Source organism: Micromys minutus (genome assembly GCF_963924665.1).
Source record: "Micromys minutus genome assembly, chromosome: 16".
Lineage (NCBI taxonomy): Eukaryota > Metazoa > Chordata > Mammalia > Rodentia > Muridae > Micromys > Micromys minutus.
The window spans coordinates 54,833,286-54,857,752 of record NC_137985.1 but is presented as its reverse complement, the minus strand read 5'-3'; the positions used below and the strand labels follow the sequence as shown (position 1 = coordinate 54,857,752).

Genomic DNA, 24,467 nt, shown 5'->3' with positions numbered 1-24,467 from the left:
GATAAACTGTCCCAAATAAGAAACACTGCAGTTTTACTTACTTGGACAATTTTAGGCTCAAGGAAGTTCAGAAGTACTTTGGTGCTTGACTCTACTGTTCATTAGTGTTAACTTTAGATGTTTTCTTAAACCTGTTATATTCTCCTGAAATGCCAGTTACCCATCATACCCTGTCTTTGTTACTCAGAAATGCTGTGCCTTTTCTTCATAGTTGTCACTATGTCAGGATAAGTTATTTTTAGCCATTCCAGTGAGTATGCTAAATTAGAATTGTAAGCAGAGGTTTTGACCAGAATGTTCTTTGCCATAGATCCTTTAAATCATGTATCTGAGCTAGTTTTGGTTCTTTGATTGTTAGGAAAATGAATACTTTAATTTTTGTCATTACTGACTTGTGTTTATAAAATCCAAGTGGTCTCAATGGTTTGAGCTACTGTGAAAATTAATCTCCTTAATCTATTATAAGGAAAAAAAGGTATACTATTTGAACATATTTAGCCAACATGAAAAGCAGAAAAGGTTGGATGATTAAAATTTTATTTATGTTAGTTTTCAGTTTATAGAATTTTGTAAAATATTATTAACTAAAGAGAAAAATGGATCATAGTCCTGAAGAAAATTCAAAACTGCCAGTCATGTTTTTTATGGCAGCATCCAAGAGGCAAAGAGGGTGTTCAAGTTCAAGGCCCTGGGCTGTATACCAAGCTGTAGACACCTGGAGTCATACAAAGAAACACTATCTCAAAATGAAACCAAACCAAAATAAAATCTGGCTTTTGTTGAGGGGGGAAAAAGGACAAAGAGACAAAGGCTATGAAAGAAGACACTTCTACATACTTTTAGGAGGTAGGGAAGTATCAGAAAGGACATAGGGCATCCTGACAGGATGCCAAAGAGAAACAACCTGAGCTTTCTCCTGGTTGAATACATCACCAATAGAGCAAGTTGCCAATCTAATAATATTTTAAAGAATAGTTTTGTTCTTCTATATTGTAGGTGGTGATAAAATGACAGTGCATGCAAATCTCATTGAGAGAACCTTAACTTGGAGATGACTTTAATTAGCAGTATCCATATTCCTGAAAATTGGAGGATAGAGTGTTTGGAAGAACATTGTATCCCAGGCAGGTATTAGAAAAATGTGCTGAGCTGGGCAGTGTGGAGCGCATCTTTAATCACAGTACTTGGGGAGGCAGAGGCAGGCAGAACTCTGCATTCAATGCCAGCCTGGTCTACAGAGTGAGTTCCAGGACAGCCAAAGTTACACAGAGAAACCCTGTCTCAAAAAAAAACCAAAAACTAAAAAGGGGGGTGGGAGAGAATGTGCTAGATTATACATCAGTTAAAAGATTGAACCAATGGGTCTAACACAGCAGTTGGCTGCTTGGAAAAGAAGGGTTGTAATCCCAGCTCTTGTCTGTTTTATCTCTCTATATCCTTTGAAGTGATGATATTCTTGATGTGACTGAACTGGATTATTTCTGGGTCGTGTGTAGGTATTAAAATCAAATTTAAAATTCTAACTTACATATTAAATTTAAGAAATTAGTAAAATATCAGGTAAATAAATACTTTAGAAAAAATTATTTTGGTCTTAACATAATAACTTTATAAAATCATTTATCTCCATGGTAATTCTCATTAAATAAGTTGCAAGTTTTAAGGACATTTAAAAAAATGTCAATTTTAATAATGAGTCAGGATATCAGCTGTGAAGGGAGAAACATTTGATCAGCTGCTGAGTCAGTTATAAATTGAGAACGCTTTGTTTTATGTTTTTCTATTTTAAAAAAGAAACTGGTTTGGTTTTGTTTTATAAGGTAAGATCTCATGTAGCTGAGGCTGGTCTGGAACTCATGATACTCCTGTCTTCACCTATACAGTTTTGGGATTGCAGTTATGGGCCATTGCACTTGGCTTGCATTCTAGAAGAGAACTTTAAAAACATCTTGCATACTTTGTAAGAATCCATTTCTTTCATAGGCCTCTACAGAGCTAGCTCTATGGTATTAGTGAGTAAGCGAGGTTTGATGGCATATAGCACTTGGGAGGTAGAAGCAGGAGGATCAGGAGTTGAAGACTCTTCATGTATCCCATCCCTCAATAAGACAAGCAAAATGCTTTCCAATATGTAGGTTAATGTTATTATGTGTGTGCACATGATTAAAAAAACATTTCAGGGCTGTTGGTGTGATCTAATCATTAAATTTATTCAAATTCCTTTTCTTACCATTTCTTAGGCACAGGACTGATTGGTAGTTAACAGATATGAACATAGAATGTTGTATCTATCCTTTTGTATTTTTGAGTTTGCAGAACCTAACTTTTCCTCAAACCATAGACTCTCGGGATACTCTTATCTCATTTCACTGAGGAGACATCCTACTTCTAGCATCCATTGCCTTACTGACAAGCTCTAGTCACTCAGACATTTCCCCTGATCTCTGAGGAAGTGGTGTGGTTCTTTTTCTTTAAGGGGTTGCTGCCCACTGTACCAGCTGCTATGCCAAATCCTTTCATCACTGAGGTCCAAAAATGTTATAGAAACACAGATACAGGCATACATTCCATGTACTCATAATCTACACTTATGTCTATACCTGCCTGACATAGGACAACTTAAGAAGCAGCACTATTTCATTTGAAAAAAAATTATTACTTTTATTTATTGGGTGTGGGATAGGGCATGCACAATACATGGTTGGAGGTCCAGAGAACAATATGAAGGAGCCCTTAACTAGTTTTATTTCCTTTTGAAACATTAAAGTGGATACATAAATAACAGTACTATGTAAGATCTGTGGTTCCCATACTTCCTCTTACCCAGGGCTGTAGGGCAGACAGTTTGATAGGTAAGCAGTTGTTTAGATGGCTGGTGCTAGAATGAGGAGGGAGTCTGTCAACTGAAGTCAAGAGCAGAGTTTCAACCTGTGTGGGGTTGGTTTGGACCACTGTTCAGTGCTCTGTAAGTCAAGGAAGAAACTGCATAATCAGCAGTTTATTTCTGCCCTTTTGTAATCACATTGTAAGATCCACAGGGAGGAAATAGATTTTGTTCGTGTTTATATTCTGACAATTAACTATTCTATATTAAAATGACACAGAATTGTAATTATATAATTCTATAAGTGTATACATAAAACTTTGTAAAACACAAATAACATAGTGATCTCCAATGTAGCCATCCATTAATCCATCCTTAAGAGGTTTTCAATCTCCCATTGTTGTACTGATCAGATGAGCTCTTGTGTCTTCTTTCTCAGTAGGTGAATGACTCCTGTAGTCATTGGTTCTTGACTAAATTTATAGTACTGATAATATTCAGAGACTCACAGAGTATAACTTTACCCTTTGTTCACTAAATGTGTCAACCTCCAGCCCTGGAGAATTACCTGTTCTCCTGAATGACACTTCAATTCTGAGTAGCAAAACCATATTATTCTTGGTTAAACATTATACTAAATTGAAATAACTTTGTGTGTATGTGGTATGTTTGTGTTGTGTGGTAGACAAGGTGGTGGTGGTGGTAACTGAACTTGGGGTTTCACACATTTAAGTAAGTGTTCTGCTGCAGAGCTAACATTTCCAGCCATTTATTTTAGTTTGACACAGGTTTTCACTAACTTGCCTAGACTAGACTAGCTTTGAATTCCAGACCCTTGAATTCTCAGCCCTTTGAAGGACTAGGATTGTTGATGTGTTAACCCATACCCAACCTAAAATAATTTTTAAATATCACATAAGCCTTGTGAACTGACAAGTTGGAATATTTTGAGTTGACTTAGTGTGAGGATACTATATATATATATACCTTCGAAAGTCTGAAGAGCCAATTAAACTTAATTCATTTCAGACGTTATTATTTTTTTATTTACTTATATTCGTTTGGGGAGAGAGAGAGAGAGAGAGAGAGAGAGAGAGAGAGAGAGTGTGTGTGTGTGTGTGTAAATCGGAGGACAAAGCTTGTACCTTATACCTTATAGGTCCTGGGCATTGAACTCAGGTCATCATCTTGCCAGCCCAGTAAACTATTTTTTTGACATCTGTATTTTCTTCTAAATTTTTGTGATGCTGGGAACTGAACCCAGGGCTTTGTGGTAGGCAAATGCTCTTATCACTGTCTGAGCTTTGTTTGTATTTTCTTAAAGAATAATACTGCTGCCTTTTATGTTTTGTTTTGTTTTTTTTTTTTTTTAAATAAAATCTTCTAGCCTAGGCTACTCTTGAACTCACTATGTAGCCCAAGCTGCTTCAACTTGAAACTCTCCTGCCTTAGCCTCCTGAATAATGGGATTGCAAGAGTATATGGCACCATGCCCTGTCTTCACTGTTGTTTTGAGACAGAGCCTCACGTTGTAGCCCTGGCTGGCCTGGAACCCTTGCCAGTCCTCCTGCTTCAGCCTTTCAAGTGCTGGAATTATAGTTGTGAACCATCATGACTACCCTACAGCTGCCACCCCTCCCACACACACACATTTTAAACCCAGTTATGTGTGAAGATTTGCTTTAAAATGTCCTAAAGCGGACACATATACTAAACTCTATTAGTTAAAAGCTATTCACTGGATTTATATAAATTGGGTAGTTTTTCACTTGCCCTTTGTTCCACTGGAGTATAACATAAGCTGTAGTAGTTGTATTTGAGTACACATCCTTGGAAAAATAGATACCTAATATTGGTGTGAATAGGATTTTAAAATACTTAACATGAGTTAAGGAAATCCCATTTGTTATTTTAAAAGTAACATTTTGCTTCGGTTTTCAAATATCTATTATAATTTTCATTCTTCCAGCTGCTTAACCATACCAAATGTAGGTTAGTAGTGTCTTAAACATAAAATGTAGTGTGTAACACAACAGTAGGCATTCTTATAATGTTAGTTTGAGAATCCATTTTATTTTGTATAAGGTCCATCCTCTGCACAGTGAACAAATATATTACAAATCTGTGGTTTAAAAAAGTATTGCCATTTCATAGTCTCTCACACTATTGTACAATAACTGTTTTCTTTGTCTGACTTGTATACATATTAATTTACTGGATTGAATTTTTCATTTTGAAAAATAATTGAGCAGATCTTTCCAAATAGAATGCACAGCACATATGTTGAGGCTGACCACAAACCTGTTTGTGATTGTTAGACAGACGTTTCTAACAATTGCTTTGCATGATCAAAATGTCCTAGTGCTATCTCTTAGCTATGTGAAGGCTGCTGCTGTCACCATACTTAATCACGTCTTTGCCCTTTCCCTTTTCCTCTGTATGCCTGACTGAACTATGTTACTTGAAATGTTGTAGAGTGCTACACTTGGAGAGTTGTTAGAGCTCTGCTCCCACTCTTGTGTCTCTCTTCTTTCATGTGTGGGTAATAAAGGCGCCCGAAGAGGGCAAGTGACTTAACAAGAGTGGTGCCAACTTCTCTTGACTTGATGCTCTAGCCATCCACCTCTTGCAGGATACTCCGTGCAGAGTATAGTTGGCAAGAGAGAAGCGAGACTTGGAATTTGCAGGCTGCAGCTTGCCAGGTAACAGTTATTGTACATGCAGGATAAGGGAAGAAGATAAAGCCTGGGATTGAGACACTTTTCTCCTTGCTGGTTGGACTTTGCCATGCTTCTTCATCTTTCCTTCACAAAGATAATAGAGCATTTGTGGCCCTGAAATACTGAGGTGAGTCTCTTAACTACATTTGTTTTTTATACATAAGTATGAGAAATATTAACTTAGGTCTACCAATAATTTACTAATGTTTCTATTTTAATAAGGCTTTTGGGAAAGTTTACTATTGCTGATCACTCACTTCCATGCACACATGCAGCATTCATGTATGTGTTCTTCTAATGCTAATACTGGCTTATGCCTTGAGTGAAATGAGCAAAGAGATTTGCTCATATATTTATTTTCTTTCTCTTGCTGATTATTACTCAAACTAAGGTTATTATCCCCACTTCTGTAGCAGTATCTAGCTTTACAGCCTTCTAGTCCCTCTTCTGTAAACCCTTTTTAGGTAATTTTTACTAGCTCTAGACTCTTATTCCTCTTAAGAACATGGGATGGCCATTAACTTCCAGCTTGCCCTTTCTGTTCTTAATTCTTGTGAAGAGGTCCTATAGGACCATTCAGAATTTTCCAAGCCTCAGTTTACCTGCTGTTACCTGTGCAGTGGAAGTATCTGAACAGGAGATTGAAAGCACCAACTAATGAAATACATATTTGCCCATCTCAGGCAGTGGGCGTTTATGTTTGTTTTTGTTTTACATTTATTTCATTTAGTTGCATTAAAAATATATGCTAAGCAACATAAGCTTGCCATGCCCACATTTGTATAATTTCTTCTACACCTTTAGATTCCATACTACGTCCAGCACAATCATAAACAAGTCAAGGAACTCCAGCTAAGTAACTTGGGTGATCCAAATAGATGTTGGGGGAAACTTCATTCTTAAAAGCCTATGCCTTTTTTATGCTACTGGTGATTGCTCAGTAGGCAAGGCCTCTCCTAACTGAGCCCTGTGACTTCTTCATTAAAACCCCATCTTGGTTCTCTGGTGCACACAGAATGACTCAGGTGTTGGATAAACCAATGCAATGCAGCCAGGCTGGGACTGGCATTTGTTATTCTTGAACTTTGACATAGAAAAATTTGGTAAGGCTGGCATAGAAATCATTCCAGAGTGAATGAAACTGCTGCTGTTTTGAAACAATTACTTTTCTCTTTCTGTTTTGCCTGTTATCACTGATAGGGCAGAAAAAAGTAAACCTGTCTTTATTAAAGAATTAGGCTATATTTTAAACTCTGATTGAGGCTGTTATAATTTGATGGGCCATACCTATATGAACAGTTCACAATAAATGTTAGAACAGTTTATGTCCACATACTAATTCCCTTAGATATTGAAACAGATGTTGAGGTTAACAACAATCAACAACACATACACATTTCAGGCACTTTAAAGTGTACCCCTCCCTTCCCCAATTTCCTTTTCCCCCTAGGAAAGTTTGCAGAACCTAAGCTACATGCTTTTTAAGCGTTGTTTCAGAATATTAAATACATATCTTTTAGCTGATGTTGATGAATAGTAGTATCTTAAATGTTCTAAAAATTATATCCAGGGCTTTTGGGGCTGAAGGTTGATGGGTTTTGCCTTTGTGAACAGACTTTCTTGAACAGTTACCCCAATTCCGTTTGGAAGTGCTTCTTTCAATCCAGGTGAAGGAACTAAGAACACACAGCTCAAGGCAATCTGAACTGATATTTCAGGTCACGGATTGTCTTCTTTCAGAGTGAGAAAATAGAAGAGCACACTAAGAGAGAAGCGTATCCCTCTTACTGCTTGTCCTGGGAGGGCCCATGGGCAGAGCTCTGTCTTACTGGGAGGAGGTCATAGTGACCAGGAATATGGCTGTTCCTAGGTAGGTTGTATGGATTCTGGATATAGCTGGAGTTATGACCTCGGCCTTCTTGGACCACACTGACTGTGGGCTCTAAGGAATATAGTGAAAATGAGTTTAGAGAATAGATTAGCTTTGTTGTCTTGATGGGAGGGAAGAAAGTTATGTTCAACTTGTTGGGGAGAAGAACTGTAGGTATATGTATACATCTGAGAAATAGGATGGAGGCTTGTTCAAGAGATGGAAAAGCCTAAGAGAATGTACTGTCAGAATCCCAGTCTCTCTGCTCAACAAGAGATTCAAGATGTCCTAGAGGTGTGGGTCTTATGAGTGCATCTAGGATCATAATTGAAACTGGGGAAGGTATAAGAAGTGATTTAGAAACTTATAAACGACTATTCTGATTGTTTTCTTTTTTAACCTTGGATTTGTATTAACATTAGTTGAAGTGTTGTGTACTGTCTCCACCCTCACCGGTTTTACTGCTTATCAGTTATGATTTGTAAGCTGGGTGGCTCAAGATTTTGGTTTCCTGTATTAGAGGGAAGGGCAGTCCTGGGACAGAGTTTCTCCTCAGGTTCCTTCAAATGCAACCAAACAGAAGGGTGTGTTATGGAGATAGAGTGGGTGGAGGAGGGCTTGTTTTCACTTGAGATGCTGCACTGTTGCCCTGGTTCTGCCAAGTTATGTGAGACACCTACCAACTTCATATATATTTTTATTAGATGTTGACAAGGATGGCACATCTGTGTATGGAGACCCCATGTGCACAGGTGACTTCATTTCTACATAACTGCTTTCTGGCAGCTTGCAGGTGAGGATGGGTGGGTCCTTAATTGTGGCGTAAGGGTTTTCGCTGCTGTTCAAGGAGCAAGTACTAGAGCTGCACACAGACTCTTTCATGTAATCTGCAAGGCAAGAGAGATCTCTTAGGACAAACAAGAACATAGGATTCATTGAAATACCAGAAACAGACATCAATTTTGTGTGCTTTCAGGGTACTGGGGCTGGAAAAGATCATGATACTAAAAGATTAAATCTTGTTAAATGTCTTAAAGTATGCTTTATCAGGCATTCTTTTCTCACCAAAAAAAAAAAAGTTATGTTTTTAGAGGACAAGAAAACAGCTGGTTATTGTCACTAGCTCAAGATATTTACAGTGTATTTTTGTATGGCTTAGTTTATGCAAATGTTCTCTTTCCTCTAATGGGGTGGAAGCCCATACAGATACAGTAACTTGGCAAGGGTGATAAACTAATTAATAGCACTGCAAAGCTAAGACTTAAGTCTATGCTCTGGGACTTCTTTGCCCTATATATTTTTTTTTTTTTTTTTGAGTTCTAATGACTAGAAGTTTTGGTTCAGAAGCAGCAGCATACATGTCTTTCAGTGTGGATGTCAACAGTTTGGCAGCCTTAAGCAAATAGCAGCATCCCTGTCTTCCAGGAGCTTGTGCTTAGAGTAGGCTAACTGAAGTGTAATCGCTATTAAAAAGCCCCCGTCTCAAGTTGGCCTTTGAAATCTAGCTTTGTCTCTGCTTGAAGTACTGTGTAGGCTCATCTCACCCAGTCCTTGGTTACTCTTGAGTCCTGCTCTGTTGTTCAAGGGTGCAGAGTGATGTTAACAAGAGATGGTGACAGAAGCTCTCCTGGGGGAAGAGTTCCCTTAGTGTCTTAGAGTCAGAGAAGAAGGGACTCCCTCCTTCAATTGCTACTCTCCTTCCCTTTGAGGGTGATGATCTGTCTACACATTCTAGGACATGCCTGGAAAAAACAATAAATTAGTCTGACAGTTGTGACCCTTTGCTGTGAGACACTGACAGGCAAGGTGTCTGGAAATAACCCTGAAATGACTGGAGCTTGACAGTCAAGTGTGACCTAAAACGCCTCTCACCTTTAAATGTCTGTGAAAGTCAGTTGGTGAAATTCTTAGGGAATCTTCTAGACAACCACCACAGTTTACATTTCAGGCTGTTGTCATCTATGCTCCCTGCCCCACCTTGTGATTTTACTGATACTGAAAACCATGTGAAAGCCATGTGACTCAAGAGGAACTGGCTGTGCAGTTGTCTCACCAGTGAGTGCCATTTATTCTGAAATCAGGTAGCTCTTGTTCTAACGGGCAGCGCTCCTTGGTTTTGTGTAGAACTGGATTCAACTGTTTGCTTCAGGTAGAGCAGCAACTTTTCCCCTTCCTCCTGCCTCAATGCTTATGAAGAAATTGAGACTTAGAGTGGGGAAGTAAACTCCTCAGGGTCCCACTGCCTTTCAGTTTAGTTAACAAGTTGGAAGAGAGGTTGGCTTTAATCTGGTTGGTAGAAGGCTGACCTTTGTAGCACTTGACTCAGGAAAAATTATCCTTGCTAGATAACAAGCAGTCTTACCCAGTTCTAGTTAGGACTGAACAGTACATAAATAGGTTCTACTTCTGGTGGAAGCCTACCCATGTAGAAAAAGGCAGCCTGGGTCCTGCATTACAATTTGCCTCAAGCCATCTCAGTTTGCCTTGCAGTACTTCCTTAGCACAGGGGAGTGATGTAAACCTGAGAATCTCCCAGTTCATCCCAATATGGTTGATTTAAACTCATCAGGCAGTAAGAGAGGATCAGGGTTTCTTGTTTGAAAGCTGTTGATTACCTATCACCACTGTCTTGATTGCAAATTTTGTGGAACTGAAGGATAACCTATTTTGTTTAACACTGGAATGAGTAACCTTCATTCCAGTTAGGTTAGGTGTGATTTGGGAGGCAAAAGCCAGCTGGGTTCACAGCCAGGCTAGCCAGAGCTTTATTTATAGTTAGACATCATCTCAAACCAAACAGAAAGAAACTTTGTACCTTACAAGGTGGATTGGGGGGGTGAGCAGGATGGGACTGCTATTACTGTTTAGAAATGAGGAAACCAAAGTTCAGTTTTTTGGTCTAATGCTTAGTGCTTAGGACTCAACCACTGTCTTATGTGACAATCACAATTTCCCCCTCAGAAGATCTAGTTACCCAAGTGTAAGCTCTTTACAGCTGCTTCAGTTTATCATTCTTAGCAATACCAAGGCCTGCTGAGATGGCTAAACTTCAAGCTTACTGACTAACAGACTAACTGAGTAATGAGAAAGCCTTAAAGCTTCACCCAGCTGTATTTCAATTGGAAAGTGAAACAGTGGAATGCTCTCAATATTTGACTAACGTTTGAATGTTAGCTTTTATCCACTTTGGTGTATTCCTTTTCCTGAGCTAAGTTGGAGCTGGCAGGAGATACTAGGTTCAGAACCAAGGGTCTTCTCAGGGTTTGCAGGCCAAGACAGGATGGAAAATCCATGGAGAGTAGTAATTGTGAAGAGTGCTGAGTTATCCCATTTTTCCTGAGAACTGGAGGGGATAGGGCAAGGCAAGCTGGAAAACTCAGCTTCAGGAAGCCAACCTTTTCTCTTGTTGAGTCATCCACCTGCCTGCTATGAGTGAGGGCAGGGTGAGGGCAGGGTGTGGGGAGAATAACCAGCTGGGCTAGAGTACTTCCTCATCCTTTCATAGCCATGCCCACTCTAGTGCCTTCCTGTCAGGGCACTGTGCAAAGAAAGGGGAACCCTGCAGTCTTCCAAGTGCCCCTGCATTTACTCTCCTTGTTTCCTCCTCTGAACCATATGTAGTCATGCATGTTATCACAGTCAGAATGAGTTTCTGAAATGAACTTTTTTTTTAAGGAAGCACAAGTCTAGAGAGAAAGAGTCCCCAAAGTTGCTCTATGAATGATCTGAACCTATTAAGGCTTAATATCAATTTAAGCCCCAATTTATTCAAATGTAGGTGGAAACCCAGGCATTAAGTATCTGTTGCTCACCTCTGAGCTACTGCTATCATTAGGAGGCCTGCTGCTTCTGTTCTTGGGATTAACTTGGCAGTCTTCACTTTAATGTTCAGAGAATACAGCCAGCCACAAAAGGAGTTTTCAGGATGTTAGTGGCTTCTAAATTTCTAAGAACCTAAGTTTACTTGGAGAGGCATGGAACTTAGATGGCAGGAGAACACAGGTTGGGGGATGACAATGCAGCTCTAGAATTCCCAGAGGATGAAAAAAGTGGATTTTTTGTCACACTTTGAAAGCATGACAGACAAGGATAAACGAGATAATTTATTGTACAGTCATATTGCTGAAGGGGAACGGGAGGACAAGGTGCTTAACTGTGTCAGCAGTCTCCTTCAACCTCCCAGGGTGACAGAGTTCCCAGTTACAGAGAAAAAAGTGGATGCTACCTGAATTAGAACTTCTAACATGTCAGAGTTACAAGGGGCCTTAGAGGTGGTACTACTACAACTGTGCTTTTTAAAAAGGAAGAAGCCAAGACCTACAGATATTGCTGTGTCCAGTGAGCACCATACAGTTGAACTAGAACCCAAATATTTTCATTCTCTGTCTCCCCCCACCAAGTTTGGAAAACATCCAGACTCTTTAATAAGTCTTGCTGAGTTTGGCCTTGCCCTTGTTGCTTTAGGAAATAGTTTAAATTGGTGACATGAAGTAGCTGATCCAGATGTTTGGGAAGGACTGTCCCATGTGTTTTATAAGCTTTTCTGTAAAGTTCTACACTAATATTTTATTTGCCTTTCTTTGAACTCTTATTGTGTCATGTTGGCTCCCAACAGTTGATGGTACATTTGCCCACATAGTTCTCTCTAATTTAAAAGTTGATTAGAAGCAGTGATGAATCTGGCTGCTTGCCTGTGAGAGCCTCACATGAACTCAGATGATCCCATTAAGACAGGAATGCAATGATGAAGGCAGAGACTGGCTTTCATTGGCTTTTTTACATTTATGGTTTAGAGTTTAAAAGTAGTGACCCGAAACACCATGCACAGGATGGCAGGGTGTGCTTGTGCGCTAATCTCAGGGCCTGTCTGAGCTATTCTCCATTGAGTCATACTTCTTCACAAGGCCTCAAAGGCTCTTGGAAGAGCTGTGTAGTCCCTATTCTATACTGAGAAAGAAATTGAGGCTTTGGGTCACAGTGACTAAGTGGTACAATTGTTCTTCTGTTGGCAGCCTCACATACCAAAATGGTGTTTTGGATGGTTTAAGGTAGAACCCTCAGAAACTTGCCATAATAAATCTTCCAGGGGATTACTGCCTGTGGGCTGGCTTGGAGTTTGGTAATGACCTCCCTCCTCAGTCAGGTCTCCTGGGTTTTATATATCCTAAACCAAGCTGGTGGTCACTCAGCCTTGATGTTCTCTTGCTCATTCCACTTCTGATAGCCATTTTCCCATGAGTTGTACACAAGTTGCTCTCCTTGTTAGGAGATGGCCATGCTAGGTCTGAAAGATCAGAACAGAAACCTGGGAGGGTTTAGACAAATGATAGTTGGGTAATAAAATGCATAAAGATATCCTGAGGTACTTCTTGTAAGTTCTGAGTACAGGGCCCCTCCATCTACTGCAGCAGAATCTGCTGTGGGTGTAAAGATCTGTAGTTTGAACACACTTGCCAGGCGATACTGGAATAGAGCTAGATTTAGAATATCAGTTGGGATCTTTGCTGACTTATTACTGCTCTTTCAATTTGACTGAGACGTCGAGACATTTCCCAGCGACATCACATTGGTACCACTTTTATAATATACAAAGCACTTCCCATCCGACTTTATTGGACACCCAAGATAACCTTGTTAGATAATAAGACAGGCATGAGTCAACAGGCATAATTATCCCAACCTTGCAGATGAAGAAACAATCTTAGGAAGCACGGGGTTAATAAGTGACAGAGTTCCAAAGCTCTCTGTCTAGCTCACATGTTCCAGCATTTAAACCTAGGACCTAATCCAGGGACTGGACTTGATCTTTGTTTTTTGGCTTCACCTGTAGACTTCCTAGAGGGATGGTCCACCTTGTAAAGTAGTTCCTGTGGTGTAGACATCTGTCTTGGCTTCCCTGCTCTTGGGTGCAGAGCTCTCTTGAGGGTGAGGGCCATATACAGTATTAACACTGGGTATCCTTTGCATTCCTTGTGCCCCAGAAAGGCAGCAGGTGCAGGGTGGTGTTCCTTGCCAGTACAATGACAGAAGGCCTCTGGGGCAGGTAGATTGACTTTATTTCAGATTTATAATCAATTTAACTCATACTAATTGGTTGGATAATAACGACCTACATTTCTGAAGACATTTAGTTGGCATCTATAACAAACCCACAAGTGTTTGCTAAGCAGGTGCAACTGCAATGGAAAGATGAATTCATTATTATTAAGAGTGTTCCTCCTAGGCAGAGCTGCCCAGTAGCTCTGGGTCCTGTGATCTTTTTAGCTTTTTTGTTCTTTTAAAGGGCTTGGTTTGCAGTTTCTCTCAGGCAGAATTCCTTGTCATCTCAGATCTGTAATCCCTTGCTAAGCCCTGTGTAACAGGACATCAGGATTAGATACTCTACCTTTGAAGCCTTTGTCCATAATGTATGTGTTCTGACGTCTGTCCATTCCACAAGTGCCTGCATAAAAACAGAAAAAAACACAGGGTGAGGTTCCCTAGACAACTGGTGTCTGCTTCCTCCCTATGCAGTTCTCTGCTTTTACCAAGAAAATAGTTGTTTGCTCCTAGGAACTATTCTAGATTCAATCTATTCTAAAAAATTCTGAAAAAAGAGGGATTCTTAAAAGGATCATCACATTAAGATGGGCTCCAGCACCCTCTTTTTTTTGGCTTTCATCTTAACCTGCTCCTTGCCAGTTGCCATCTGTGACCTATGTAGGTGAAGTGCCAGGTTCTGGAGGCACAGGGTAAGAAATGAAGCCAGACAAGTGCTTAGCTGGAGGGAAAGATGCAGAGTTCTGATTCTTTCTCTTGCTTTGGAGACAAAGTTTCTCACCTGTTAGCTCTGATCCTACTTTTCCTGGATCTAGGGTGCTAGAGAGAAGTAACAAGTAGGTGGGGCCCTTAATGAGTATCTTTCCGGGAAGAACATAATTTCTGGCCACAGCCAGTTTGCTCAGTTACTTTGAAGGGGTGGAGGAGAGCTTTGTCCTGAAAATGCTGCAAGTGTTTTTCAGCCCTAAGGAATTATTTCCTCACTTTACTGTTAGCTTTTTCCTGGGTTCCCAGAATTCATGGTCCTCTGCCCTAGCCAGAAGCAGAACATAAACTTGAGTTGATTGCTACAAGTGCTCCTAAGGTTGGGGCAAGTCTGCCCTTTCCATGTTGGGACAGTAATGTTTAACTCACAGTTAACCCCCTTCACTCTGTTGCTTTTTTCAAAGGTAGGGGTATGTGTGTTGTCTATTTACTCATGGGTACAGGTGCCCATGGATGCCAGAGGTGTTGGATCCTCTAGAGTTTCAGGTGATTATGGCTGCTGGGAACCAAGATGCAATATAGGCTCTTAACCAGATATACTCTGGTCTTTAAAAATAGTCTCAAAATATATTGACTCTACCTAACTTGCCCACATTTTTACACAAATTGCTCTCCTTTTTTGTCCAAAGACAAACCCACTGATACTTGGGTCCTTCCTCCATACAGAGTTCTCTTGTTGAAATTGCAGGAGTTCATATCTATCTTGGCTTACATGCCTTCCTGAGAGATAAAACAGAACTGAGCCATTCTAAAAAGGCCTGTAGGAACCCATACCCTTCAAAAACATGCAGCAAGCCATGCTGACCTGGATTTATCACATAATAATAGTCATTGAAGAAAGGAAGGTACCTATAATCTTAGCCACCTCCTCCCCTTCTTTATAAAACAAGAAACAGAAGTGTTGTCTCCTAGTGGCCACGGCCTTGCTGGCCGTGAGCTAACAAGTGACAGTGTGATGCTCTGGCTACAGAGGTTGAAAGTCTATGGGACAGGGAGAATTGGGGCAGAGCCCAGATGATGCCTCATGCTCCTGTTTAGACCTCAAGGTAGAGTGAAGGTAGGGATTATAAAAGTCCAAGTGGTCTTGAATGCTTAGCCATACTTGAGAAACGCACAGCCATCAGGGTCCTTTCAGCCATGCCTACTCAAGACAAATTCTGAACCTTCATGCTTCCTGGACCAGAGACCTGTGAAAGTTGTTTTAGTTTCACTGGAATGAGATTCACCTACAGCCTAAACTCAAATCCAGATCTGTCTAGCATACTGAGGCTCTTCCCCATGGTATCTGCCCTAGGGGAACTAATTTGTAGAGAGGCCACATTCTCTGTCCATTCACTATATTTCTTTGACACTCTTTTCTGTTTCTGATGCACGTTTCCCCTTTTGGGACTTAGTTGTCAAGTGTCTTTTGACAACTCTCTGGGGTCCAAGGTTCAAGCTCGGTATTTGAGTCCAGAGGTACTGGGTTGTAGATGTTGCCTACCCTTTTTTGGTCTCTGCTTGACAATCCTACCTCACTTTCTAAGAAGATACAGTTTGGGCCACTGTTAGGTCTGGGGCCTTTCTGGAAATCATTGAACTTTTTTTGTTCAGAGAACCAACATTTTGTTACCTACACCATGTGTAGGTTGCATATTGAAGAATGGAGGGAATATAGCTAGGCTGTGTCCCCTCCACAAGCAACCCCAATTTGTCTACCTCAGCTAATATTGTGGGGTGACAAGCATAGTGGGAAAGACTGGGATAGACTTCCACCTTTGGGTAGGGCATAGGTCTGTAGACTAGTCATGGGAAGGCTCCATAGGGACAGGGATGGGGTGTAGAGCAGTCTGCTCTTGGGGTGGAAGGGCTGGGGGGTCTGACCTGGTGAGTGTGGCTCAGCATGGCGGCTGAGGTGTCTAAGTTCAATGTAGAAGTCCTCGGGCGGGTACCTGGCCTCCAGGGCACTGATCTGGAAATGGGAGTCTAGTGAGAGGAATGACAGGGAGGAGCCATTATTCCCAAGGCCTGGATGGCAGGAGAAGGGGGTGGGAAGCAAAGGATGGGCGAAGGGCAGGCCAGAAGGAATCAAGGTCTTCATGTAACATCCAAAGGGGCTGGGGCATCTTTTCTCCTCCCTTCCCATTCCATTCCATTCCATTCCACCCACTTCTAGGGCAGAAGGAAGAAGCCCTTGAAACGTGCCAGGTAGAGGGTCCTTTTCCATGGTGGCAAATAAACTTTCTGCTTCCACCTGGGAATCTCTATATCCCATCCCTAAACTGGGCCATAACCACGTGCTCCCTATAAACTTATTAATCACAGGGGATGCCATGCTCAGGACTCAACTTGTTTGATTTGAGATGGGGCAGCTCCCCTCAGTACAGAGATCAGGGTGGGACTGGTGGGGAAGATGACTCAAATCACTACTGACCTAACACGTTCACATAGCTGTAGGGGGTCCAGCCTGCTGTGTCTCTGTCAAGGGACTTGTTACTGAGCTGTTTGGAGAGGAGACCCAGTTAATAACTCATGTCTCGCCTGCCCTTCCCCAAGTTGGTGCTTGGCCCAGCCTCAGTGAACCCATTCCTGAGATGCTCCTGAGTTCTTAGGCCCTAGATAACCAGATGCTATATGACAAGCTACCATGTTGTAGTTGAGGCCAGTGAGAACAAAATGTGCCAAAATTAAGTCCTCAGGTGCCTGTGGCATACATGGGTAGAAATAGGTATGTGGGGCTATGCTGCAGAAAAGGAGGTTCTGTCAGTTCCCAGTGTATAATAACATAGGGTATCTCCAGCTCAGAGGTATGGCTACCTGTAGTGCTTGCCCCCTGGGCATATATGAGAGTCTCTTTCATGTGACCAAGAGAAAGTTGTAGGCATGAGACTAATGATGCAATACCCCTCCCTACATTCTTTCGTAGCTGCCCTTTATGGGAGGCAAAGATGTTATTTCAGACATGGAGCCATACCTCACAGACACACAGGAGCCAGAGGCAAAGCTGTTTCTGGAACTCAGATCTAAACAAAAATGGAAGGGAGTGACGGGTTGGGGGGTGGGTGGGAAACAGGCTGCCACTCATAGCCAAGATGTTGATTGGACCAGCTGTGACAGCTGGGTGGCTTAGCTGAATGGCTTCTGGCTGAGAGTATGGCAGTGGCTCTGATGAGGGCATGATCACCTTAGCGACTAGAAACACATGAGTACCAGTTTCCGGACCCCTCAAAGGCATCATGACTACCTTTGGTACAAATGATCTGCCAGGAGGAGTTCTTGTCTACATAGGGCCAGGATCAGCCCCTGTGAGTTGAGCCAAACCAGAGGGTCACCGATTTGGCCGCCTCTGCAGTACCTCCAGTCTTCTACTGAAAGGATGGCTGACTCTTAGATAAATAATGGCATGGCCTAGAATCTTTGATTTATCCCTGGCCGGTGCCTATAGCCTGTTGCAGTTTTGATAACATGGCTGTAGTTATCAAGGGCTGCTTGTTGGGCAAGTAAATTATCTTCCACTCAGCTCCTCAAGCTTAAAGCCATACTGAGCCTGGAAACAAGAGTCTTGAGTAAAAGATGGCAGGCAGAGTGGCCAAAGCTATTGAGCTTCTAGGTACCCTGCATGCAAAAAGGAAAGCAGCCCCAGGTCTGTGGGTTGGTGGTCAGTCTTCAGGGAACAAATGGGGAGGATTCTCAGAGCTTTAAGGAAGAGGCCTAAAATATGAAATAGTCCTGCCATTCTGAGTATATGTGTGTGGCACATACTTAGGTGGGTATTAGGAACTGTGTATATCAAGAACCCCTCACAAACTATCTTTGGTGTGCTGTTGATGTCTGTTTCTCTGCCTCTTACTGATCCATCAAGGAATGCACCACATGCTACTTACACACATATGTACTAAGACATCTCTTTCTAAGATCTGTAATATTTTTGACTAAGGACATCTACCTATTCTGTGACCCAGTGCTGTGCTTGGAGCTGTCAGGAAGGACACTGGTCTTCTCCCCGCCCCCACCCTCTTTAAGCAAGAACACTACAGTGTTTGGTTTCACATCAGATGTGTGTATTGATGAAATTTATGCCCACGTTTAAGAGGCATCAAGTACCAAGTTACTTCACAGTCTATTGCTTTAATATATTGTGGTAATCCTTGGTGAGTATATGTACTGGCATATGACCAAAGTAGCTATGTGGTATACACAGGTCTGGGATAAGATGGCTATTATTACTATCTTCTGGTAGGAACTAGTTAACTACACCTAAGGTACAGGTATGTTCCAGCAAGTGGGCAATGTGTGGTTTCATGGGATAGAGCTTGTCTCCATACAACATACTCTTTTTTTCCCTGTTACACCATTCAGAAGGTTCGCATGGCCCATGAGTCCTAGGACTGCTCTTAATATAGAATTTCCACACCGCCTTTATGTAGAGGTGCAGCTCCCTCCTGGGCAAGGGGGGGGGGTGCTGAATGGAGAGAATAGTGGGTGAGGACTGGGGAACCAGGGGGCCAGTACCTTGGTGGGGCTGTTCCTGTCCAGAGTGCTGGCCTGGCTGGTGGCAGGCCCCCCGCACGCCAGTGTGTGGTAGCTGGCATTGGAAAAGCACTGGGCATGGCTGCTACTTTGAGACAAATCTGGGAAGAGAACAAGGAGCCATATTCCATCATACACCTGTTCTTGGTTGAGATACCCCAAAACTAATGCTGGGGTTGTACAATTTTGAGTATCCTCTGCAAAGAGGCAGCTAATCTCCCACATTGTCCAAGCTGTGTGGTATCTACTAGCCCCACAGCAAGTAGGAGAGAGCCCACCAGCTTTGTTCTTACTAATGCCTGCCCTCTGTGCAGCTCACACAGACCAGGCTTGCTAGAATTGGGTGACTTGGTCAGCTGGAAGCTGCTGAATGCTGACTCTAATGGCTTTCTGTCTTCAAACTGCTATTTTGGGTGGATTGACTTTCTCTTGATTTCCCTTATAGTCAGACCCTAGTAATAAGTATGTAGAGAACTCCATTCTTATTGACCTTAGCTCTTCTGAGGATTCTACAGGACTGGGAAAAATCCAGCCCTTCCTGCTCATTGTCATAAACTCCCTAAGTTCTATGAGCTTTGGCCTTCATTAGAGGATGTTGCTTTGGCTGGGCCGAGTGGCTAGATCTCTGAATGCAAGTCCTATAATGGGGCCAGCTCTTTCTATCCTATTCATGGCATAGAGATATCACACTGAAGGCAACACTTAACAGAAACAGCACATGTGGTCTGGGTACTCTGAAATTAAGCAAGCTATGAGCCATTGGAAAGGCACTGTTCTCAACAGGGTAGACCTAACAAAAACCAGGGTAGTTTGGGACCTTCTACTGGGTAGCTAAATGTGAAGCACAAAGCCTTCTTTTCAAGGTACCAGTCCAGGGGAAAGCAAAGGATCTGGTGCAGTTCACACCTCACTCAGACTACCACAGGATGCCCATTGGAGTTTCTACCATGTGTAGGCACATGGGACTCTGGCACATCTGCTACAGGGAAACTTCCCAAACTTGTAGACCTCTCCTGTGTGTGAGACACCACCTTTGTCACTATGCTTCTTGGGCACTCCTTGGGAATAGCCTGAGACCTTTCCAGGGAAAACAAAAGTGAATAGGGTATAGCTTACCAAGTATCCTGGCTTCACATTGAGGAACCATTCTCTGGGTTGTTTAGAACTACTTACTATGCATGCTCCTATAGACACAGCCATATGAGGAGGATAGGGAAGTAGGGAGTGGCTAGGAACCCAGACCTAGCTGCAAGGAACTTGGGCTCCAGGAAGCAACACTTGGAATGCTACAGATTTCTCCCACCCCCGTTGTCTCTGGGGTAACCATCCCCTGGTCCAGCCACCCATCTGCAGATATAACCACCCATGTTGAACCAAAATGTGGATGTTTCTAAGAAGACCACATGCTTCCTTCAGGTTGTATGGGTAAAGAAAAGATGCTGGGGCATAGCCTGACCTGAGAGAGAGTAGTCTGTGCTGGTCATCCTCATGGCTGGGGTGTAGGAGACACGAGGAGCCAGGTCACGGCCTTTCTCTTTCTGCCGTCTTCGTCGCCAGGCAAACAGTCCCAGCAATACCACAACCAGGAACAACAGGAGGATGATGCCTGTGACAGCACCCACCGAGTGCCGCTCTGCTCCCAGAGCTGGACTGATCTTAGTGTAGGGATTCAGCTCATCCATCATGAGGGCAGCTGTGGGCAGAGGGAGGTCTGAGCCAGAGGTGGGCCTGATCCCAATATGTTTCCATCTTGCCTTTGCCTCTTCATCCCCGCCTAGTCCCAACCCTCACAGTGCCTCTGTTTCTTCTAATGCCAGAAAGTGATTGAGTCTTGGGGTTACAAAAAGAAAATGATTTAGGTGTGAAGCAAAATAAAAGCTTACTGAATATTTACTCAGGTCCACACGTGAGTTAAAGTTACTTGCTTTGTCATGGCAGGCTACAAAAAGGGAACTAATTATTTTTACCCTTTCTACATGGTTGGAAAATAAACTGAGTCATCAAGGTTAGGGAACTTGTTCAGGTTCACCCAACCAGTAATTCAGTCAAGAAAAACTGGCTTCAGTGACTCTTTCTGCTCTGCGAGCCATTTGACTTAGAAAGTTCATGGGGACAGCAACTCCATCTTGCTCCGGGAGTCATGAATACCAAATGACAGACTGGCCTTGCCAGACCGGAGCTCTGTGACTGCCTATTACTGTCCTAAGACACCTCTTGATTATATGCGTGGCTATGTCCCTCTGTGACTGTCCTGGTGAGGGTCTGTTCTCTAGCTGTTCAGCTTCTAGACCTCTCCTAAGTTCTCTGCTACTGGCTGAACAAAGTGGGTTGTCTCAGCTACGTAGCTTCACATTGCAGAGTGTCTGATGTGGGTAACTGAGAACTTATTTTCTATTTCCATCTTCTAGAACTAATAATAGCCTTCCATGTCTGCAAAACAAAGGGATTTCCCATGCACAAAGCCATTATTTACAGAGTGTTCACGGGTGCCAGGCACTGTGCTGAGTCCTTTCTTGAACTGACTGGATTTGATCCCTCTCAGCTGTACCATGCAATGTTGCCTAGGCATAGAACTAGGGTCAAGTTGAACCCTTTGGACAAAGGTTAACATTTACTCAATTGAATGTGGAATAAAAGACCTAGCAAAGGAAGTGACCTGCCCAGAGACACCTAGCAGGGAGTGGCAGAAGTCAAACTAGGCTAGGGTTCCAGTTTAGCCTGCTTGGTCTCCTTTCCCAGCACTAGTTTGTGGTGTTTTTGCCTAGCTCATGTGGAAGCTACCAGATATGCATAGAAGCTATGAAGAGAGGCTCCCAACTATGAATAAAAGGTAGTGACATAAAACTCAACCGTTCTGGTTAGAACTCTCCAAAGCCACCAATAATTGGGCCCTTTCCACCCCTTGTTCAGGCACTCTGCCACCTGTATGTTACCTTGGTCACACCTGATTCCTTTGAATCCCGGGCTGCAGTAACAGGTACCAGTGACGTGGTCACAAGTGGCATTGTTCATGCACTCACATAGCTGCTGACACCCATATCCAAAGGTTCCAGGGGCACATCCTATATGGCATTCAGAGTGCAAGTAGACAGGGAGACACAGCCACACTCCACCCCTCCCAGTCTAGGTGAGGAAGCTCTTGGGAAAAGGTCAATTCTGTCCCACCCACAGTGAAGCCTATTGAACTGGATTGCCCATTGTGCATAGATAACTGGGGATGGGTAGAGTCAAAACACACCTCTCCCTCCTGAATTCATTCATAGAACTGGAAAATCTTGCTTTCATCTGGCCCCTCCTTGTTCTGCCCACAACACCCCAGCCCTATCTAAAGTGGAGAGAGAGAGCCTCACAGCATGAGTGTATAGGGTTAGCCTTCAGTCTTCCCCAGAAGTTGTCCTCAAAGTCTAGAGAACAGGAGCCCTGGATGGGTGTTGGGTATGGGGAGGATGGGGCGGAAAGAAGTAATTTTCCCAGGTTAGGGCAGCTTACTCTGTTCACAATGGCGTCCAGAAAAGCCTGTTCGACAGGTACATTTCCCAGTGATGTGGTCACAGCTGGCTCCATTCTGACACTGGCATATGTGCCCACAATCCTTCCCAAAAAATGCTGCAGGGCAACCTGCAACAAGACCAGGTTACAGTTGGTGTGGGCTTAAGGAAAGTGAAGAAATGTTGCTGGACCAGGCTGATCTGCTGCTTCCTGCGCAGCATGGGATAAAGGCTAGTGAGGCTCACAGAGACATCTGTACCCACTGAACCTTGGGCTAAAGGGGAGGAGGGTAGGGACAAGGTGATCCATGCAATTAGAGCCTCAGCAGCAGAGGACAAACTCTGGTCTCTTTGCTGTGCAGCCCTGGGATTTCTTCCCCGTGATCCAAGGGTCTGATCTTGTTGATTGCTGGGATACCCTACAGCCTTGACCTTTCAGGACTTTGGATGATCCTGAGGTGTGGCTGGTCCTGGGGCCAGCCTCTTCCCTCCCTCTCTGCAAACCAGGGCTATTCACAAAGTGGCCAGTAGGCTGCAGCATATGACTGGGAGTGGCTGGGAGGCAGGGCTTACGCTGCGTGCAGAAGAGTCCAGTCCAGCCAGGGGTGCAGTGGCAGGCCCCATCCTCGGCGCTGCAGCTCGCCCCGTTGTGGCAGCTGCATGTGTGGAAGCAGGCAGAGCCCCAGAACCCAGATGGGCAGGCTGTGGGGGGTGGGTGGGATGCAGAGGGGGAGGGCAGGACAAAGGAGCAGGAGGAAAGGAAGGGGAGGCGGGTACACATCAGAGCCAGAACACCTGGATGGACCCAGAGGGGCATCTCTTGGCCTTTGGGGACTTGATTGATAATGCTAGTCTCAGAATCTCTCAGCTCTCCTCTTGGCCTCATCCCCCAAGATTGCTACAAGGAAATAATTTCTGCCTATTCTAATCTTGGGTGACTTAAGGCAGCCCTACTCGAAGGGCTCCTGCACCTCCATTCATAGAGGGATTCAAAAGGACAGGGGTGGAGTAACACTGAGGGCACTGACTTTTCCACAGGTGGTAGGGACCATCTTCTCTTTGAATTCTTATGCTGTTTGAGATTGAAGCCTGCGGCTTCCACTAAAATGAAATTCCTCCAAATCTAACCATTTAACTGGGACCTCCTTACAGATACTATGTCCCACCCATCAGACAAGGAGCTTCATAGGCCAAGGCTGAGGACCCTTTGGGAAGGGGTTCTGGCCTTGGTATCAGACTGTAGCACCACATTCAGGCTTAGGGTGCTCAGGACATCACTCATAGGAGCCATCCCATGGGTGGTCCCATTCTTCCGAGGCTGGCTGTCCTTCCTCCCCATCTGTATACTGACTGCATCTTCTATAGACAGATGCTGTGGAGTATGATTCTCAGCATTAATGGCACTGACGGTACGCCTTTAATGCCTGCAGTAACAGTATCCACATTCAGTTCCAGTAACTCAAGTTTGATATCACACTAAATGGGACTTTCAGGGCCAGGGAGCAGTGACATGACTCACTGGGTAAAGGCACTTGCCACCCAAGCCTATGGTGAACCTGAGTTTGATCTCTGGAATCTACATAAAAGCAGAAGAGAAGTGGCGCTGCAGAGTTGGTCTCTCACCTCCACATTCTTGCTGTGACACTTAATCATAAACACAGAAATAATACAAAGAAATAAACAGATCCCGGTGGATATCCTTATCTGCAGGAGAATTCAACCCTGTGGTGCCATGACAGGGAGAGGAACACTTTCAGGGGCAGCAGCTTACCCTGTGAGCAGTCTTTGCCAGTCCACCCAGGGAAGCACTGACAGGAGCCATCGATGGGGCTGCAGGTCCCGTTGTTGGCACAGGAACAGAGCTGGGCACAATCCTGCCCGAAGTGCCCTCCAGCACACACTGTGGGCACAGGGAAGCCTGGCACGACTTCCTTCCCAGGCTCTAAGAGCCACCATCCACACAGCCACACCCGAGTTTCCTAGGCCACATTCATGAGCACTCTAGGTGTGATCTGGATGGGAACCAACACCTACAGTGGCAGTTGCCCTTCTCCTGTGTTCCTCCTTCCACAATGGCTCCTCAAGAGGCCCTATTCCGATTCCTTTTACAGAAACAGGCTGAGGCCCATAGAGGGAATGTCAGTTGTCTTAGGTCTCATGGGTAGGAAGTCCTAGGATTGAGTTGGCATCTCTGGACTTTCATCTGAGTGTCCCTAGACTACCTCCCAGCCATCAGCTTTTCCCTGGGTTAT

At 43.5% G+C, this 24,467-nt stretch overlaps 1 protein-coding gene across 15 annotated transcripts in view; it reads right to left on the bottom strand.

The window, feature by feature from the left end:
• Positions 1–7,328: 7,328 nt before the first annotated feature.
• Positions 7,329–24,467, bottom strand: part of MEGF11 (multiple EGF like domains 11) — a gene marked incomplete at both ends in the record, with an annotated part of 202,161 nt that continues 185,022 nt past the window's right edge. For 2 of the 15 annotated variants that reach the window (XM_080929905.1, XM_080929894.1), the window contains 9 exons: positions 7,329–7,486; positions 8,095–8,301; positions 13,800–13,856; positions 16,082–16,183; positions 16,632–16,698; positions 18,710–18,828; positions 20,184–20,420; positions 21,661–21,789; positions 22,217–22,345. In XM_080929905.1, coding sequence (XP_080786031.1) covers positions 7,329–7,486; positions 8,095–8,301; positions 13,800–13,856; positions 16,082–16,183; positions 16,632–16,698; positions 18,710–18,828; positions 20,184–20,420; positions 21,661–21,789; positions 22,217–22,345 — 1,205 coding nt within the window. Of the gene's footprint in view, positions 7,487–8,077; positions 8,302–13,500; positions 13,591–13,799; positions 13,857–16,081; positions 16,184–16,631; positions 16,699–18,709; positions 18,829–20,183; positions 20,421–21,660; positions 21,790–22,216; positions 22,346–22,788; positions 22,918–23,986; positions 24,116–24,467 lie in introns of those variants that run through there. The other 13 variants (XM_080929904.1, XM_080929895.1, XM_080929893.1 and 10 more) reach the window with 12 other exon arrangements.